At 42.8% G+C, this 20433-nt stretch overlaps 1 protein-coding gene across 2 annotated transcripts; it reads left to right on the top strand.

The window, feature by feature from the left end:
• The first annotated feature begins 688 nt into the window (after nt 1–688).
• Nucleotides 689–20326, top strand: itga6a (integrin, alpha 6a). Of its 2 annotated transcripts, XM_089001947.1 has the most exons (27): nt 690–1280; nt 3382–3735; nt 8923–9047; nt 9139–9218; nt 9316–9577; nt 9646–9777; nt 9883–10096; nt 10859–11052; nt 11130–11224; nt 11609–11736; nt 12092–12181; nt 12254–12315; nt 12384–12556; nt 13167–13310; nt 13413–13528; nt 14604–14766; nt 14931–15017; nt 15083–15162; nt 15238–15312; nt 15383–15485; nt 15601–15771; nt 15852–15941; nt 16654–16761; nt 17661–17759; nt 17846–17971; nt 18416–18541; nt 19539–19674. In XM_089001947.1, exons 2-26 carry the CDS (start codon nt 3566–3568, stop codon nt 18521–18523), a joined length of 3195 nt encoding a protein of 1064 aa, XP_088858073.1. In that variant the 5' UTR covers nt 690–1280; nt 3382–3565; the 3' UTR covers nt 18524–18541; nt 19539–19674. The 2 variants fall into 2 exon arrangements, with proteins under 2 accessions (XP_088858072.1, XP_088858073.1); XM_089001946.1 differs by lacking the exon at nt 18416–18541 and having other exon boundaries at nt 689–1280; nt 19539–20326.
• Nucleotides 20327–20433: the final 107 nt, after the last annotated feature.

The following is a 20433-nucleotide window of genomic DNA, read 5'->3' as shown; positions in this document are numbered from 1 at the left end:
TTCTTCCGTTGTTCTTCCATAAAACAGTCAGCAAAAAAACAAAAAAAAACGCTACAGTTTGTCCGTAGAGTTCTTGTGCTTCTTGTCAACATGGAAATGATCCCTTGACCTCTTTGTTTGAGAGCCCGCGTATGTTTTGCTGTTGTCAGGGAGCGTTCACTAGGGTATCGGCCATGGAGCGTGTGTTTCCTACCAATCCGTCTTGGCGCATTATGGGCCGGGCGCAATCTATTATTTTGAACAAGAAAAGGCTGCCGGATGACAAACAATTGGAAGGAAGTTGAAGTGAGCTGACGAATCGAAGCGAAGCGAAGCGGCCTGGAAAGCAAAAGCTCGCGGGCTCGATTGCATCAAGGGCTTCCGCTCATGTTGTTGCGTGATTTTCATGCGGCTTCGGATGACCGTTTTCACCCACTTTGACTTTAGTTTGCTGCCAGAAATGGGAAGGGTCGATATTTGCCAATCCATTCTCTTGCACGGAGGAATGGCTAGCGCACTTGGCACGGAGCACAAAGGAATTCCCCGTGCCGTCTGTCAGGCCTGAGAAAGAATGTTGTGAGGTCTGCGAGCTCCCGTTTCCTCCATTGTTGAGGCGCTGGGATGGCACCACCCTCCCCTCCCCTTCCCCCCCCTTCCCCTCCATCAAATAAATGGCAGGCCGCTCAGGGAGTGAAGCACATTTAGAGCGGATGGTCTACGGACAAAGGAGACGGGATCCCGGCGGGGTCAGCTGCTCGCACGGCGTCATTTCACGCTTGACAGAAACGCTCGGCCGACAAACAAGTCGCCTGCCTGGGATGGGACTATTTGTTGGATAGAGGGGAGCTGCATGTGTCCTCTCTGGTTCCGCATTTTATTTCTATCTCTCTTCTTTCGACTTTGCTCTCATGTTTTCCGGATCGTTCTCTCTCAGTCCTTCTCTCGTTCCTTTGGTGTGTCTGGCCATTGTCGAATGACCTTGCTCATTCCACTTTATTCCCTTCCTCCACTTCATCCGTCTCTCCCCGCATTGTTGCCCCTTTCGATGCATTTCTCTCTATTCTCTCTTCCTATTCCGTCCGTCCATGCACGTGGGCCGTACTTGCAAAGGTCTTTCTTCCGCGGCCACGCGCATCTCTTGAGACTTGAGAAGGGTTCACTTAACTCCAACAAAGCAAAAGTCTAATTTGAGAAGAAAGCTGCAGAAAGTCACCTGATCGCCCATGGATCCCCTCGCGCCCCCCCAGAACCTCGTCCACCTCTGAGCCGCCGCTCGACAAGAAAGAAGCCTCCCGACCCAGGTCCGGTTCCACCAAATGCCTTGGGACAGAATGCGCCCAAAGGTGCTCTTTTGTGCATGCGGTGGCTTGAACTCGGGTGAAAGCGCTTCTACTTGGTTTTGGTCGCACATCAACACAACGTCAACTTACAGAAATATTTCATCATGTGATGTGACGAGACGAGACGACCAGGAAGCAAAAGTAAAAACTAACAATATCCTTTTTCCATGACGGATTGAAGATGCTTTTTGAGTCTCTCCGTTCTTGTGTAACTTCCTGTCGAGAAATTGTCCCGTCTGCACTTTCATCATAATAGAACAAACAACACGACGCAAGAAAATATTTGAGCAGCTTTTCATATCCTCTCACAAGTCGGGTCAAAGGCTTTGCCGGAGCACCTGCAGATCGTCACTTCAAACAAACCCCCCCCCCCCCCCCAAAAAAAAGTCCTTTTTCACCCGAGCCGCAATCCTCAATCGACTATCGTGTCCTTTTTCATCTTTTTCCATATCATTCCTGCACTTCTGCATCGAAATCATCATTTCAGTCTTCTTATTTGGGCGTTTTGGTGGTCTGAAAATTGACGGGTGTTCATAGAATAGAATAGACACACGGTGACTTTGATCAAGTGAAAAGCCGTCAAATGGAATAATGAACACGTGAAATAGGCTCGCTGTCTTTCAAACGGATTCATGCTTCAACGCAGAGACGTATTTCTCAGCAGTGAGTCGTCATACGATCAGATGATGGCGTCGGCCTGCGATGCACCGCGACGCGACGACAGATGCCGTTCAAACATTTCACACGGAAGCCAGCAAGACTCATTTGCCCCAATTAGGGATGCGCTGCGCTTCCTATTGCATGGCGCACACGCACGCACGCACGCACGCACGCACGCTAACAATAGCCACTTTGTGTAACGTCACGGCCTGGAAGGCTTAAAGTTCACGCACTTGTCAAAATTCAGCAGACGCACTCAGAACAAAAAAGAAAACAAAACAAGTTGCGTGATGATTGAAAGTCTGCTGCAGGCCACGCAAGAGCTCCGATCAATTTGATTGGAGGATAATAACCTGTCCCCGCGTCCATTTGGTAGTTATCCCCTAGACAAAAGCGCCTTTTGTGAAACGGCGAAAAAGACAAGGTCGTGATTTATGAATGAAGATGGCAGGTGCGAATAGGCGAGCTGGCCCGTTCCTAATTGATGCGTTCTCCCTCACTCTGTTGATCTTTGCATCAATAATGCAAGGCTTCAAATCACTTCTGCTAACCTGACTTTACACCACGTGACTTTCCTTACAATCCTTGGAACAGACTTCAAATGATTCCACCCCAGTTTGGGGTGCTTTCTACTATCTTTGTGACTGCTTTATTTTCTTTTTATGATAGCTGTCCATTTTGAGCTGTTGCTATATCTATGCGGCGGTGTGTTTTTAGTGTAAAATCTCCATCTTATGTATTTTTACATTCTTTTGCATTCCCCTGCAAAGAAAAGTAAAAAAAAAGCAGTCTTTTTTTTTCATTTTAACTCATTCACTGCCATTCCTGAATTTATTCGGGAATTGAAAACGTATGATATAGAGCGCCATTCCCAAATTTGTTTGGGTTTTGTTTTTTCATGCTAGGGTGGCGATAAAGCACTGGCCATGGCCTCTGGTAATGTTTTTTCCTATTCACAAGGGGGCAGCCTTTCCCTTTTTTCCATGTTAGCGCTTTATTCCAGCTCCAGCTGTTGTTAAAGCCCTATCGTATAAACCAATATGTACGGTATGTATTACATTGTATTTTGGACTGCCGCCCTCATTTCCAGCTCATAACTCCAGACCCATATCATTAAGGAATGAACTCTTTTTCTCCGATGAAAGAAGAGAGTGTAAGGTTTCTACGCCGCCTTGAATGTTGATGTAGTCCTCGTGGTCAATATTGTGTGGGTCCTGCAATTTGAGTGAAAATGACAAAAACCCTGGCACTGAAAATTATTATTATTATGATGATGATGATGATGATTATTTATTATGTATTTTTTGTTGCACATGTCTGGCAGTGAATGAGCGCATGTCCCTTTTGTTGCAGCAGGCGTCTGCAGATCCACTCTGGTCACTTATATGCTGTCATGTCTTAGTTTGACCACAGGCGGCGCTATTGGTGACCTCCCCAGCCCCCTGTGGGCAATCCACCGGCGGCGGCGGCTTCCACCTTCCAGTGTTTCCAGTGCTTCCAGTGCTTCCAGCGTGTCCGTGTCGGCTGACCTGAGAGCGCGGAAGGAATTGAGATCGTGGAACTTTGCGGCAAAACCACGCAGCGGGATGCGAGTGCCAGGGGGCGTTTGCGTGGCCCTTTGTTTCCTTTTGAACGCACTTTTTGCACTGGCCTTCAACCTGGACACCAAAAATGCCATCAGGAAAAACGGAGAGCCAGGCAGTCTTTTTGGATTCTCTCTCGCTATGCACCGGCAGCTCAACCCTGACAAAGCAATGTGAGTGTGGAATCTCCTTCTCGTGGGAAGAATGACTTCCCCAAAAAGTAAAAAAGGCATTCCCAACATGTTTGCCCATTTACAACATTAAAATAGCATGACGCGTAGTTTCCCTTTTTTCAAATGATAGTCCCGTCTTGAAAAGTACTTTCCGTCATGTGTTTGTAACAGCGTCTTATTGTGATGCATGCATGCCATGCAGGCGGAAGACAAGTCAGCAAATAATGCTGACGAGTGTCATGCAAATGGCATGGAAGGTCAAGCCGTGCGGGTGGCCTCTTTTGGCCCGCTAACAGATTTTAAATGTGGCAAATTAGGGCGTAATTGTCTTTTTTATTGTTATTTTGTGGAAACGCTGGAGAGAAAGTAGATTTTGGTTTTCAAATGCTCCGCATGGTGTTGCTCTTCTTTCAGAATGAAGTCTCTCTCGGCTTGTGGTAAAGCGTGAAATTGGTACTCTTAATCCGCTTTTTAATGCCAGCGCAATCACATTGAAATCATAAAGTGGAGCAATAGTTTGCAAAAGAGTCTCCTTGAAAGTTTTGACTGGCGCATATTAACTCAGTCACTGCCATTCACAAATTGATTTGGGAGTTGAAAATGTGACGGCGAGCGCCATTCCCACATTTTTTTAATGCTTGGGTGCTGATAAAGCGCTGGCCATGGCCTCTGGCAATGTTTCTTCTTTTCCACAAGGGGCATTTCCATGTTTTCCATGTTAGCGCTTTGCTCCAGCTTCAGCTCTTGTTAAAGCCCGATATAAACCAATATGGATGTATGTATTATAGTTTGTATTTTGGACAGCCACCCTCATTTCAACTTCATATAACTCCAGACCCATATCATTTAGGAATGAACTCTTTTTTTTCCCGATGAAAGAAGAGTCTAGGGTTTCTAACGCTGCATTGAGTGTTTATTTAGTCCTGAAACTCAATATTCTGTGCGTCTTGGAATTTGAGTGACAATGACAAAAACCCTGGCACTGAAGTGGAGACATTTTTGCACATCGTCTGGCAGTGAATGAGTTAATACAATACAATACAATGTAAAAAAAAGGAAAAATAAAAGCATGGAAGTCTGCCATGTCAGAATTAGCTGGTTGGCAAATCACCAATAAACTTATGGATTTTGTGGGTTTTTTTTTTTAAGGCTAGAACGGATTAATTGCGTTTCCTTTCGTTTCAATGGGGGGATATAATTTTGGATGTGACCCAAATGTTTTTCATGTCAGTGAAGTCATGGAATGAATTTAATTCATATTATATTCACCAAAAATAACTCAACAAAAATAAGTGAATGGAATTTGATACAATACATATGAAAAAGGTGACAGTATTTGGGGTGCAATACGTATATTCCTTCTGGCGCAAATATTTGTTTGTATTTTTCACTGTGTATTTCACTCTTGCTTACAAGCCCGAGGCAGCATAAACACGGCTGTTTAAATTCTTCACCTTATTTGAGGGCCTCTTATCATCTTCTCACGTTCCTCTCGTCTAGCAGAAAGAACCTTGAGGGTTGGAGATGGGGGAAAGCGGGTGGGCTTGCCGGATCTTGCCGGATCTCGCGTGGTGCGTGAGCCTGCACGCCTGCACGCTGAGCCTGCAGCAGCGCCAGTTGGCCTGATAACGGCAGGCGCTGAGATTTCACAAAGATTACAAGCTGTGGAATGTGATCTCTGCCGCTGTTGTGACTGCGGTGGACAACAGCAGCTAACGCGGGGATGCTAACATTGAAAGATGCTCATATTTTTGCTACAGCTTTTTGTACAATGCGTGTTGGCAACCTGAATTTTAGAGGGCAAAGGAACTCTATTTAGTAGGAGCATCATTCATATGATTTCATGTTTTTTTTTTTACAATATTTCCCGAGTATATTACGTACTTGAATTCGTTCCGTGACCAATTGTCATATTTCCCCATTCAAATGAATGAAAATACCATTATGTCCGCCACCACCAATTACTTTTTGTTTTTCTGTCTTTTTCACAAAGAAATCCGCACATTCACACATCTACCTAATACCTCAAATCCTATCTCCTAACCAACCTATTTAAAATCACATTCTCTGTATAGTTTTATCTCTTGTTCTTATTTAACTGTGGTTTTATTTGTGTCCCTTCTTTGTGATTGTAAAGTGTGAGCTCGAGAGCAATTAAAGGCGCTAAAAAATGAAATGTAAGATTATTAACTGGAGTGGATTGCCTGCTGTGCCACCCTTGGCCGCGAGGGACGATATAATCCGACAGTCATAGAGACGAGCAAATGTAGCAGATATACCATCTTCTTCGACGGTTATTGTGAGTCACAAAAATGCTATGAGCCGTATTTTTTGTGCCCGTGAGTTTCGTATAATCGTTTTTTAATATTGTTTAATCGTTCTTTTAACATTCAAACGGTCTTTGCTATTAACGCAAACGGTTAGCATACGGGTAGCATTTCGTTTGTTGTTAGCTTGAAACAAACATTAACCATTGGCACCCATGCTTGTGCTAACCCAACTTGTGAGGTCTCCCGCCAGGTCCGTCTTTGGTAAAGGTGAATAGATTTCATCGTGTATTGAGTTAACTTAAAACCAAACATGAGCATTAGAAACTACCAAAAGAAAAATCTCACAATACATTTGAAGACTTCCAAGTAAATGAGCGCGAATGGTTTTATGTGACCTGTGATTTTCTGGCAACTAGCTAATGGCGTAACCCGCACTTTGCCCAAAGTCAGTTTGGGTTGGATTTGTCCAACAAGAAGCAGACAAATTCACTCTTTGACTTCACTCAGGTGGTTCAAAAGAACTGTTGAAACTTTGACAGTTGCTTCCCAACTGGAAGTAGTCAGCTGTTCGTTAGCCAAACGGGGAGGCGCTCAATCAGCTTTCACTTGACTTGTTGGGCTAATTAGCCGTCGAGTCACATGAGCTTATGAAAAAGAACGAATCTCTCCTTTGCTTGTTTCTTGGGAGTAAGAGATTTGCGTTTAGTTTCATGACAAAATGAGGTGAAAAATGATTGGAGAGCACGACGCACAGCGCAAATTTGCCTCTTAAAGATCTAAGTAACATTTGCATTGTTTGAATGCTGAGAGTCAAACATTGCATGGGTTTTCTCAAAGACTAATCATGACTGTTTACGCCTCTCAGCCTCGTGGGCCATATCTAGTATCTACATCTGTTAGGATATGCCCGGATGTGTTCTTTGGGATTAGCATCCGGATCTTTGCATTCTGATGCCTTTTTAAGATTCTCACATACTTAATTATTAGTTTGTAGTAGTATTAGTAGTTATTGCTCCTGACAAAAAAAAAGAGTCTGACAACATTGGACTAATACAAAAAGTAGGTCTTGTTTGAACTGAGGGGTTGGCTTAGCGTAAGTAAACTGAGAAAACTGTCTCAATTGACCGGCCGGGCATGACCATCTGCACACGTGTAACTTGATAGATTAACACACAGATGACTCATTATCACTTAAGAGATTCCAGGCTGACAAACTGGTAAAGTTTGGCTGCTTTGGATGACTCAAAGTTGTGAATTTCATAAAAGCGGGCGCACTTTGCTCCACAGCTGTGCCACCACTGCAGCGTGGGTGTTAAAGAGTAGTGTAATCATTGTTTGCAGCCACTGCGTGTTCCGCTCTCATACAGAAGTGACAGGTGTGTGTGTGTGCGGTGCATTTGTTGTCATGATATGAACAGCATTGCCCCATACAGTGTGTTTTTACAATTCACACCAGTGTTTAGAGCTAAATGAATTCATCAAGGGATAAAAAAAAATCGGAATGTTACAAAGAGTAATAATATTAGAAAATTATCAAGACTGTAACAATGTATGTAAACATGGTTGAGAAGTAACCATGTTTTCAACCGACCAGTCTCATAGATTTCATTTTTTTTACTCTACAATCTGTCTTGGTGAAAGAAAGTATGAAAGCATTATTTCTTATGATTGGTGTACGTGTTTATAAGTTACGCAAGAAAAAAAATCCAATTGCTAGAGTAGCAATATCTTACATTTTTCGGAAGCACCTCCATCCAATCAAAAAAAAAAAAAACCTCAGATAAATGAGTACTAAATTATTGTATTTTAATGATTGTTTTTTTTAAACAATTGATCTATCAATGGGGAAAAAATCCTTAAAAATATATTATTTTGTTTATTATATTTTATTGATTTTATTATTGTATTTTATTTATTGTAATCACTGATCTATTACTGAAAAAAATCTCAAAAAGGCAGATTTTAGCGTCCGTAAAAATGTGGATAAAATGGTCTGAACATTTGCTGTTGCAGCAAAAAAATAAAATACAAATAAAAAATCCAAAAATGTAGCCAAGCAAAACTTTGCTATACTCGTCCAGCAAAAGGTGCAAAGGTTGTATGTAAATGTCAATATTAACCCTCAGTTACTTGCTAAATTCTACATGTTTCCCCAATTGTAACACTGATGCGGCTTTGCCAACATCTTGCATTGCTATTGAGTAAAAGCTAGTGTGGAACCCCTTCCGCCCCCAATCATGTCAGTTTTTTTATGTTACCGGTATGTAAATGTATGCGCCAATAGAATTCTCCTTGTAGTATTTTACGGTACATGAGGAGAAGGGGTTGGGTGGTGAACAGCTGCGGTTCAGGTGCTGAAATGTCAACATTTGGCTAACTTTGTAAAAAAACAAAAAGTTCCTGATTGTATTTGCACGTCGCCGCTCTTTTGTTTGAGCGCAGGCTTTGCAGTTTGCTCATGGGTCTTTCCATCAGACCTCCCCAGGAGTTGATTCCTTGTCGGAGCAAACGTCAAGCTGCAGAACCCCCCCCCCCCCCCCGCTTCCCCCCCCCCCAGTTCTATAAGATCAATCCAACCTAAAAATGTTTGTCATCAGGGAAGATTTGAAAAGTTCGACAGGATTTCCTTTCTGTCCCCTGAAGGAAATTCTTGCCGTTTATGGGCAGTGCCCACAAACCGGAGCAACTTTGGATTGCCATTGTTCCTCTAGACTGGTTGTTTACCTTCACGGTGGTTGAGCGATACCAAGGAGATGACTTTGTCCAAATCCTCCGACATGTTGTTTATCTGCGTTGGTTCTACGGCACATGAGATTGTCCTTGAACTTGGTGTCGACGAGTTATAAAAAGATTAGCTTGGTTGTCAAGACGAGCGACTTATCGGACATGTTATATTATTTCTATTTTCGATTCTCAGGTTATTGATCGGCGCCCCCCGAGCCAGAGCGTTGGGAAAACAAAATGCCAACATCACGGGAGGACTTTTTAAATGTGACGTGAACTACTCTCCTGATTGTCAGCGTGTTTTATTTGACAGTGAAGGTAAGAACGGAAGAATCTCCATCGAACCGAGATGTACGTTGAAGACGAAATCCAATCATCCATCTTTTAACTTTTGTGTCAACTTTGAAAGAGGATATCCAAGTTGAGAATAAGGAGAACCAGTGGATGGGCGTCACGGTACAGAGTCAAGGACCCGGGGGAAAGATTGTGGTAAGTAAATCGATCTTTCAAAATGTCTTCACTGCGTTACTTGTGAGGAAAAAACAAACAAACCAGTACTCATGTCAGTCAAAATGTTGCGCTTCAGACGTGCGCTCACCGCTACCAAAGGCGCATGTTCGTCAACACGCCCCAGGAGGCCCGTGACATCACCGGCCGCTGCTACGTCCTCAGCCAAGACCTGAGCATCGACGAGTCGTCGGATCAGGACGGCGGCAACTGGAACTTCTGCGAGGGCCGGGCAAGGGGACACGAGATGTTCGGGTCGTGTCAGCAGGGTCTGGCCGCCACTTTCACCGACGACTACCATTACTTGGTGTTCGGAGCGCCCGGAGCGTACAACTGGAAAGGTCCGCGGGCCTTTCGAATGTTTGCTGCGTGTTTGCGCGTGCGACCGAGCGACTTTTCTCCCCATCAGGCATCGTACGGGTGGAGCAAAAAAACAACACGCTGTTGGAAATGGGCGTGTATGACGACGGGCCTTACGAAGTGGGCGATGAGCTGGTCTTGAACCCAGAACTCGTACCTGTTCCTGCTAACAGCTATCTTGGTGAGACACCAAACAACTCCTCCGCTAGATTCATTTCCCCCCATAATCTAAATCAACCAAACCAAGAAGTCATCTCTAAGAAGTCACGTCGATTCTTCCGTTGAGGATTCTCACTGGACTCGGGACACAGCGTCACCAGGAGGCGTGGCTTAACTGTGGTGGCCGGCGCGCCCAGAGCCAATCACAGCGGCGCCGTGTTGCTGCTTAGGAAAGAGGAGCAAGGCTCCAATCGACTCGCGGTGGATCACATCTTGTACGGACCCGGGTTGGCGTCCTCTTTCGGATACGATGTGGCCGTCGCGGACCTCAATGGGGACGGGTGCGTTGACATTTCCTTGATGACATCATCTTTGGATGTCACATCTCCTGTCCCATGTAAATCCACCCGAAGCGGCGACAATGCTAGCGGAATTCAAATCCAACATGGCGTCCGGCCTCCATCACATAGGGAAACGCTGATTTTGTGTCTTAGCTGCGTATGTGGAACTGTGGCGGCTTGGAATTGAAGCGGATTTACTTTTCATGGCAGCAAAGTGATGAAAGTAAGTGGAAAGGAAAGGAAGAAGTAAAAAAAAAATAAAATACAGGAGCTGCTGTAAAGGCAGCCAGTCTCGCCGCGCCATCTTGAAATTAAAACAACAATGTGCAATGCGTATGTGGAACTGTCGTGGCTCGGAATTGAAGCGGATTTACGTGGGGACAGGAGATGTGAGACAATCTCTTTTGGTCAATGGATGCTACAGCTTCGTGTTTGTTTTCAACATTTAGCTTCTAGCAGACGTGCACATTTCACCATGACGTCCCTGATCCATTGGTGAAAAGGAGGCTTTGATCCTCTATTCTTACATCTAGAACTGCTTCACACAACAAAAAGGGTGTAGAAAGTGCATAAGATTGAATGACTGTCTGTATCTTTCTGTTGTTGTTTGGACTTCAAGATGGCGCCGCAAGAGTGACTGCCTTCCCGGCAGCCGCTGTATTTTGTTTTTCTACTTCTTCCTTTCCTCTTCCTCGTATCACTTTGCTGCTGTGAAATGTCAATGTCTCCACTGCGAGACTGACCCAATCCAATGTGAGGCAGGTGGCAGGATATCGCGGTGGGGGCGCCCCATTTGTACCTGAAGGACAAAGACGTGGGAGGGGCCGCTTACGTTTACATCAACCAGGCGGGACGATGGCGAGGCGTCGCTCCCGTCCGTCTCCATGGAAACCGAGACTCCATGTTTGGCCTGGCGCTGGAGAACATTGGAGACGTCAATCAAGACTCTCATCAAGGTGCTTGATGTGTTTTATTCTTCTCCGAAATATGATTGTCTAACCGTTTTTTTTGTGTTTCCCTCGCCCTGGACCAGATATCGCCATCGGAGCGCCTTATGATGACGGCGGTGCCGGAAAAGTCTACATTTATCACGGCTCCGCCCGGGGAATTGACATAACCCCGGCTCAGGTTGATGTCAATTTGTGATCGGAAGGAATACTCGCGATTGATTTATTCATTCCTGAGGTCACTTTTCCAATACAATCATTGTTTGCTTCTTTATGTATGTATGTATGTGTGTGTATGTATGTATGTATGTATGTATGTATGTATGTATGTATGTATGTATGTATGTATGTATGTATGTATGTGCTTGTTTAATTATTTGCTTATTTATGTGTATTGTTTTTCTTTTTTGTTTTTATTTATTTGCTTGTTTTTGTGTTTATTTATTTATTTGGTTTTTGTTTATTTGCTTGTTTATATACTTATTGTTTATTTGTGTCTTTGTGTGTATTTATTTATTTATTTATGTGCTTGACCTTTGTTTGTTTGTTTGTTTGTTTTTTCCAGATTATTTCCGGCAAAGATCACAAGATCCGACTGTTTGGTTATTCCCTCGCAGGGAACATGGACCTGGACAGTAATTCTTATCCGGACCTTGCAGTGGGCTCTCTGTCAGACTCGGCACTTATTTATAGGTTTTGTATTTTCACATAAATTATTTGCTTCACATTTTTTCACCCTAGGGATACTTAACTTTCTTGATATGCATGAATTCATCATTAATATTTTTAATTAGCTTGTACAGTAGTTTGCGATCATTTCCAAGTATGCATGAAAAACAAAAACAAAAAATCTGTCTGGAGATGACTTTGGTGATGTGACGCCATGATCGTACAAACAGGAGATTTGAATACGTCAATTGAAGTGCGTCTTTTATTCCTTCACGCCAATAAAAATGAAGTCGCAGTGACAATTTTCAGCGGAATCTACCATTTGAAGAAAGAATTCAATGCATATGGATGGCTCCAATTTGATGTGACTGTTTTTCAGGGCAAGACCGGTCATCAGTATCCACCGAGGCTTCAAAATCTCCCCACGGGAAATTGACCTGACCATAAACAACTGTGGAAATCACATCTGGTCGGTAAATATTCATCCAATATTGTTTCAGAATGGAAACAAAGCAAGCCAATGTCTCTTTTGTGTCTTTAGCTTTGCCGTGGATACTTGCTTCAGCTACGAGGCCAACCCCGCATCCTACAATCCAAGAATAAGTACGTCAATCAATGACTTTGTTATCAGCACGCATCTCCCATTTGATGTTGTGGACTTCCGCCCGCAGCTCTCGGCTATTCTGTGGAGGCGGACGGAATGCGCCGGAAACAAGGCTTGCTCTCAAGAGTCGTCGTCTTTATGAACAAATCCAACTCGGAAACAGAACACCAGTTGAATGGCACCTTGGACCTCCGAGGACAAAAGCAGGAAACGTGCATTAAGATAAAAGCCAAGTTGAAGGTGAAAAAGAAAACGCCGAGCGTCATCAAGCGTCAACGCTATACATCTTCGTGCAAATCATCATCAACCCTTGTAGAAAATCACGTTTTATGGGGACCTGGGAATGGATTATTCTCATTTTTCATGGTTTCTGAGGGGAAATAAATGTTTGGCAGACAAACTTTTCGCCGTACACGTTCGTAAGCTGAGGTCTCGCTGTATCTGTAAAAAGTTGAGCTGCGGTTAAAATCGAATCAAATATATTAGCACACGGCCGCTAAGCTAGTTCCTGAATGGGTTGCGGAGTTAGCTCTTGAATCAGCATTCATCATTTGCCCAAACATGTTCTGCTTCCGACATCGTGGGAACATTTTCTCCTCTTCGCGCATGACTATGTCCCAGTGCGCTAAACCGTGACCTTTGACCTCCCAAATGTGCCTCTGGATGAATGGACAAACATTCCCATCGAGTTACTCATATCTCGTGAATATTTCCAAAGAATGCTTGTTGTCATCTGCGCAATTTTTGCAATTTGCCTTGTATGTTTTTCTTTCCACTTGCCTCATTTCTTTTTTTATCCAAGAAACACAACTTGACACTTTTTATTGATTGATTTATTTTAATTCTACAGGACAACATCAAAGATAAGATGCGAAGCATTCCCATTGAGGTTTCCGCACATATATTAGGAACCAAGCGACAAAAGGCAAAGAGCGGCCTCCCGCCGCTGACGCCCGTTTTGGATTCTTCTCAGTCCAACAAAGAAACCTTGGAGGTAAAATCAACGATTGTTGTTGGTTTTTTTCTCTCGGCGACTCCGTCGACGTGGCGCCACGCTAACAGCTCGCGTAACAGCATTGCCTTTGCTTTCGGAAAGGTCAATTTTGTCAAGGAAGGATGCGGAAGTGATCACGTTTGTCGCAGCAACCTGATGATGGACTACAAATTGCTGTACAAGCAAAGCAATCAAGACATTTACTCGCCTTTGCCCACGTGAGTAACAGAAAGAAACTCTTATCAAAAAAATACATAAGATACAGTCCTCAAAGTGGGGGTATCATACGTCACAACAGTGTGCAGGTTGTTGTTACTCATTCACTGCCATTCGGGAATTGAAAATATCACCTAGAGCGCCATTGCCGAATGTCTTCAGTTTTTGTGTTTTCATGCTTGAGTGCTGATAAAGCGCTGGTCAGACCTCTGGCGGTGGTTTTCCCTTCCCCAAGGGGGCAGCATTTACCTTTTTTCCCCATTTTAGCGCTTTGTTCCAACTTCAGCTGTTGTTAAATCGCTATATAAATCAATACGTACGTATGTATTCTATTATATTTTGTACAGCCACCCCCATGTCATGCTCAGATAACCCCAGACCAATATAACTTAGGAATTAACTCTTTTTTTTTCTGATGAAAGAATGCAGTCTAAGGTTTCTAACGCTGTATTGAACGTTTATGCAGTCCTAAAACTCAAATATTCTGTGGGTCCTGCAATTTGAGTGAAAATGACAAAAACCTTGGCACTGGAGTGGACACATTTTTGCACATCGTCTGGCAGTGAATGAGTTCATTGGTTCAAATTTGATGATGATGATGAGGGGAAATGTACTATTATTATTACATGTATTATAAATCCCCTTTGTTAGTGGTATGCGATCTCCCTCTAGTGGTCATGGAAATAATAACCGCTCAAGTACACTAATTTTAATGCATTTGCAGTTCATAATAATCTTAATACATTTTATTTAGGTTTAAGATTGTTATTGTGTCGCAACATATTCACACAATCTCAGTGATAAAAAACAACTTTTTGCAGACTTCCTGAAAACAATCATTTGATTTAGTTAATTAAATCTATGTCATTAATTTCATATAATTAATTGTGTTTATTTGTGCAGGAATTTATATATGTATGTATTTGTTTATTGATTGATTGATTTTTTTTTTTTTTTTTTTAATTCCATCCATCGCAAAAGCCAAAGAAACCAAACCTTTATCGAAAGAAGATTTCCTACACGTTTCCAATAAGGACGTGCTAAAAGTGCTTTTTTGTTTATTTTGTGCGTCCACAGAAGGGACAGCGTTTGTGTGTTTCACCTGACTTACGAGAGGAAGGACTTAGCTTTGCGGATAACTGTCAGCAACGTGAACGGCGATGACGCCTATGAAGCCAAGTTGATGGGCTCCTTCCCCGATACTCTGTCTTATTCCGGCGTCCGCTCACATCGCACCACGGTAAAGTCCATGTCAAAGATCTTACTTTTTTCTCCGCATAGACACATATAGAGAAAAAAAAACAAATGACCTAATATCAGAAAAAAAGCTCGATAAAGCTTCTGCAGCCAACGCCAAATTTGACTAAATGAGCGTTTTTAATATTTTCTACCTTCCCCCTAAAGATGGACAAGCAGATGATATGCGTCGCCAATCAAAACGGCTCTCAGGCCGACTGCGAGGTTGGCAACCCGTTTAAGCACGGATCCCAGGTACACGCATTTGGAAGCTTTTGTCGTCCTTGCGCTTGAAATCAAAAAGTCCCTTCTGACCAAAGGTTACATTTTACATCATCCTGAGCACCGCGGCCATGACGCTGGACACCACGGAGATTGATATCGAACTGCAGCTCCAAACGTAACCGTGACCAGCTCACCCTCAACTTTGACCCCCATTGTAGATTTTTCATGTCTTTTTTTTCTTTCTATTCAGAACCAGCGTCCAAAATTTGACCCCGGTGAGAGTCAAAGCCAAGGTCATGATTGAATTGCCATTATCGGTGACCGGGTATGTATGCACGTGTGCCGCTAATCCACGTTTAGAGGTGGTTATTACTTGGGCTCATCTCCTCCTTCAGGGAAGCTAACCCTCGTCGGGTTTCGTTCGGCGGAGTTGTGAGAGGAGAAAGCGCCATGAAGACTGAAGAGGAGATCGGCACTTTGCTCAATTACACATTCAGAGTACGTATGTTAAGATGACTCACGTTCTGGATAATGATTGCTCATTTTCCACAAATTGACCGTTTTTATCCAAATGCGTTATCACTTGCTTGTTTTATTTCCCCGCCTCTCTCAGATCAACAACTTGTGGGAGGCTTCCGTCAAATCGTCGCTGCGCATCCAGTGGCCCAAATCTAACAACAATGGCAAATGGCTTCTGTACCTGGTGAAAGTGAACGCTAAAGAAGGAACGCACGACGTTATTTGCACACCAGAACTTGAGATCAACCCTTTAAAACACATCCAGGTACGATTGAACCCGGATGCCCCATCAAACCTGTCAAACGTTGCTTCTTCGCCCTTTCGTGAGCATGGATGTGCTTTCAGGAGAGTTCTGTGCTCAGGACAAAGCGGGAAATTTCACAGAAAAAAACAAGAGGCAAGAATTACTCGCTGTCAGACAAAAATAAGATTTTGGTGAGTGTATATGTACATATATATATATTTGTTGTTGTTGTGTAAAATTAACACACATTAGAAGCAATCCATGAAAATGTTATTAGCTTTAAAATATGTTTCTAATATTTGCAGTCATATGTTCTGTATAGCAGTTTTATGATTAATTAATATTATTTGTAGAATAAAAATAAAGGAAATCAATCCATCGTGATGAATCTCGACGATCTGATTTTGTGTCCTATGCTGCCCTCTGCTGTTGATTTGTGATGCTAACCAGGCTAGCTTCACATCAATTACAAAGTAGCGACCAACAGAGGGCAGTGCCACAAATGCAATACGGTACTCCCTCGTTTTTCACTGTTAATGGGGACCAGGACCACCACGAAAATCCGCCAAGTAGAGTTACATAATAATAACCCACGTGATAAGACGGAGGATGGGGCTGAGAAGATGCACAGCCAATCGACATGGTTGTAAATTATGGGATATCGTGCTGTCATTGGGTGACGTCAGTGCTGGGAACCAATCACGCTACAGCCATGTACAAAATTTCTGAGTCATTCTGCATTTTTTGTTTCTGAATGTTTTTTTTTTCCCCGAGAAAAAAAAAATCAGTGATGCACTGAAACTGCAATAAGTGAACCGCAAAGTCACTTTACTGCGTTGGGACTCCTGGAGGAAGCTAGGACAGACAACAACAAAAAATATTTGACTTGAGTTTTCTTTTCAGTCATGTGGGAAAGATTTGCAGTGTGTGCTGCTTAAGTGCCCCCTGCATGGACTCGACGGGTCGACGGTGGAACTCAGAGCTCGTCTGTGGAACTCAACCTTTTTGGAGGTGCCAGCAAATTCTTTTTCGCGACACGATAAAGTCTTTCCGTCATCAGTGAAATGCAGAACTGCCGAAAAGGGAGCAAAAGGCAAAACAAATACCTTTTTATAGTCATGCTCATCAATCGAAATGGTGCTTCGATTCATAATAATGTGCTCGTGGATGAAAAGGTAAACAGGTTACAGATGCTCCCCTACTTACGAACATTCAAGTTACGAATAATGCTACATACGAACATTTTTTGTAGTAACATTTATATAGTATTCTCTCCAGTTGTACATGTACAGAGGCTTCAAATATATGCTGTGTAAATGAGTAACTAAAGAGAATACTACGTATGTAAATACACAAATGCTCGTATGGACTGTTGTTCACAACTCAAATGTTCGTAAATAGCGGAGTGTCTGCATATCTTTATATAGCATATACAGTAAAGTCTCGTTATATCGATATCGGATATATCGATAGTCCCGGTTATATCGATACTATTTCTATGCACGCACGGAGAAAATTACATGCAAACAGGGTCGGATATATCGATAGTCCCGGTTATATCGATATTTTTTCGGACTCCCTTGAATATCGATATAACGAGACTTTACTGTATTTTATTAAATGATTATTTTTCAGTACAAACCAATACAAGTTACTTATATAAATCTTAAACATACTTGCATAAGCCTTAAAAATGCATTGCATACAAAATATAGCACTGAAGCAATTTATGGTCGAATTCACCTGACGCGAACAACCGTTCGGAATGTATCTCGTTTGTAAGTTGGCAATTTAAATCCACAACATCACGTTTGCCATTTCTTAGCTGATTTTCTCGTGGTGTTTTTCAATTTGTACTTGGTGACTTGACACCGCTGATGAAATCACACTCTGGCACACTCTCGACACAGGATTACACTTCTCTTTCGTCCTTGGACATCATTGTGAGGGCTTCACTGGTGCTCCACACTCAGTCCACAAACGTGATCCTGAGAACGCCCGACACTGACGTAAGGCAGAAGATACATTGGCACATCTATCGTCACAGATGTTGTCTTTTTTTCCAAATGGATTGCGCGTGTTGTTTGTTTGGCAGGTGACGCTTACAATATTCCCCGAGAGTGCAGTGGCCCAGTACGGTGGCGTCCCCTGGTGGATCATCGTGGTCGCTGTTCTGGCAGGGATCTTGATTTTGGCTTTGTTGGTCTGTCTACTGTGGAAGGTGAGTGGAAAAAAGAAGGAAAAAAGGGAAAAGGGGGTGGGTTGACACAGGGATGCACTGCCCAATGAAAAGGAATGAAAACGTTTCCAGGAAGCTGTCTGTTGGCATAAAAAGCTCGGTTATAGTCACTGGCATTCAAGCACACTGATCAGGACCAAATTTTAATGACACATGGATGAAATTGTTTCTTCGGTCGGCATCTGTACTTTTTTGAAGGTGTGGGATGATTCGCTCCTCATCCGAAAATCTTCGTCAGGCTTTACGATGTTGACACATTTTTTTCCCCCCCAAAAAAGTTGTTTTTTTATTTATGCAAAACACAAAGAAAAATGTGTTTAATGGTGATTGAATGATTTGCATCGGAGCTTTTTTTTTCCATAGCAAGTGACTGTGCGATTGTTGATTGGTCACCCTTGCTTCCCCGCCCGCCTTCCTTTCCTTCAGTGCGGTTTCTTCAAGAGAGCCTCCAAAGAGCAGTACGATGCGGCCTATCACAAGGCTGAGATCCACGTTCAGCCTTCTGACAAAGACAAGCTCTCTGCTGACGCCTGATTTGAAGCTGGCAAACAGGTTCAAAAGCAAGCAGCCAAACTCTCCCTAAAATCAATTCAGCGTGTGCAGCAACTCATCAATTCACTTCAGAGGCTTTATTTGTAAGCGCACAAGTAGAGCCGGCCCAAGGCGTACAACAATTCAACACCAAATGACCCCAAAAAGTCATGAACTCATTCGCTGCCAGATGATGTGCAAAAACGTGTCCACTCCAGTGCCAGGGTTTTTGTCATTTTCACTCAAATTCCAGGACCCGCGCAATATTGACTTTTAGGACCTCATAAACCTTCAACACAGCGTAAGAAACCTTAGCCTCTCTTGTTTCATCGGAATAAAAAGAGTTAATTTCTAAATGATATGGGTCGGGAGTTATCTGAGCCTGATGTCTGACCAGCGCTTTATCTGTGAAACTAATACATTGGGGAATGGCGGTGAATGAGTTAACAGTCAGCAAATTCTAAAGCACCGGGAGTATTTGGGATTTTTTTCCCCAGTGATATTGAAGAAAAAAATGATTTGAGTTTATTGGCAAAAAACGTCTGCTAGCTTGATGCAATTTGGTCTTACAAATAGCGTCGGTGTTGCCACATTATAACCATTTAAAGCGACAGATATTTTTGAACAGAAGCATTGGAGCAAGATGTAAATATAACACGACTGTATTCTTCATCGAATGACGGCTATTACAGGGGCCAGTAAGGCCAATTTTGAGATGATTTTTTTCCCCCCGTGGATCTATAGAATTGCACTTGTTGTGGAACTTTGTAGCTCAGGCTTGGACCGGCTCTGCACATTTTGAACCCGACACCGATTGCATTCAAGCCAAACAAAATGCCTGTAGAACGACAAAATGACGGTTGTTGTGCAATTGTGTGCTCAGAAGATGCTTTGGCTGTATCAAAACGTGCAATGAAATGCGCAATGCGTGCTTAGCAGGCTTTCTGTCTTTTTGCATAGCCAGATCAACATGACATATTTTTTTTTTTTTTAATGATTCTGGTTTTTGTCTATCCAGTGTGGCTTTTTCAAACGCTCCAAGCAGGAGGAGACGGTTCCTCAGTATCACGCCGTGCGGATCCGGAAGGATTCTCCTCACTACCAAGACGCTAAAGTCAAGTTGGAAGCTTTTGAGAAGAATCCGTGGATGACAATGTGGGTTGACAATCAAAGTTATTCTTGATTTTTCGTGTCGGACAACAAAGTGGACTTTAATGTACAATCAAATGAAGATCTAATCCAAGAGCTGTCTTCTACGTTCCGAAAAGACGAGAAATAATGCTAGATACATTCTTTAATAGAGCTCGTTGCATTGGGTGTCCCAAGTGTGAGCCTTTTTGATGTCAAATATTTTTCTTCAGGTGCTCACCCGGAATCGTTTTTTTGTACCTTTTCTATATACATGTTATATATTTATTTTTGGGGATAAATCATGTTTGATAGAGCCAAAGATTTTCAGCGAAATGGACTTTACGTACATTTGAAAATTCATCTACTGATCCGATGTAGTGGTACTTTGTAGAGAACGTGCAGGATTCAAATCGCAACCAAAAAAATGCACACATGTGACACTTGAATTTTTCTGTTTTGAACAACTTTGGTCATTTTTTTGCAACAGCAATCGAATCCACAGGCGACTCACCTCTGAATTAATGTCTTGGCCTGTTTGATATTTTTACGGTAGCATCGTCACTGAAAACAGTAGTTATTCACATTAAATTAAGCAAAATGTCGAGAATCAGCTTATTCAGGAAAGTGAAGGTTATATGGTCAAGCGGAATAAAAACATATTTCTAAGAATTGGGACTACGGCGCTATTGAATTCTTTTGTCTTGACTTTGCTTATGTTGTGCATGTTAAGCGGTTTGTTGCAGCTTCAGCTGTTGTTAAAGCGCTACTTAAATCAATATGTA

The sequence above is a fragment of the Hippocampus bargibanti genome, linkage group LG08, assembly GCF_051943395.1.
Source record: "Hippocampus bargibanti isolate YZ-2025 linkage group LG08, ASM5194339v1, whole genome shotgun sequence".
Lineage (NCBI taxonomy): Eukaryota > Metazoa > Chordata > Actinopteri > Syngnathiformes > Syngnathidae > Hippocampus > Hippocampus bargibanti.
The sequence above is the reverse complement of the archived record's forward strand: the minus strand, read 5'-3'. Positions and strand labels throughout refer to the sequence as shown.

Excerpts from the sequence above, each read along its gene's own strand:
- itga6a (XM_089001946.1), top strand. The coding sequence starts at position 3,566 with ATGCGAGTGCCAGGGGGCGTTTGCGTGGCCCTTTGTTTCCTTTTGAAC. Across the intron at positions 12,182-12,253 it reads AACTGTGGAAATCACATCTG|CTTTGCCGTGGATACTTGCT; the intron begins GTCGGTAAATAT and ends TTGTGTCTTTAG. Across the intron at positions 15,163-15,237 it reads ATCGAACTGCAGCTCCAAAC|AACCAGCGTCCAAAATTTGA; the intron begins GTAACCGTGACC and ends CTTTCTATTCAG.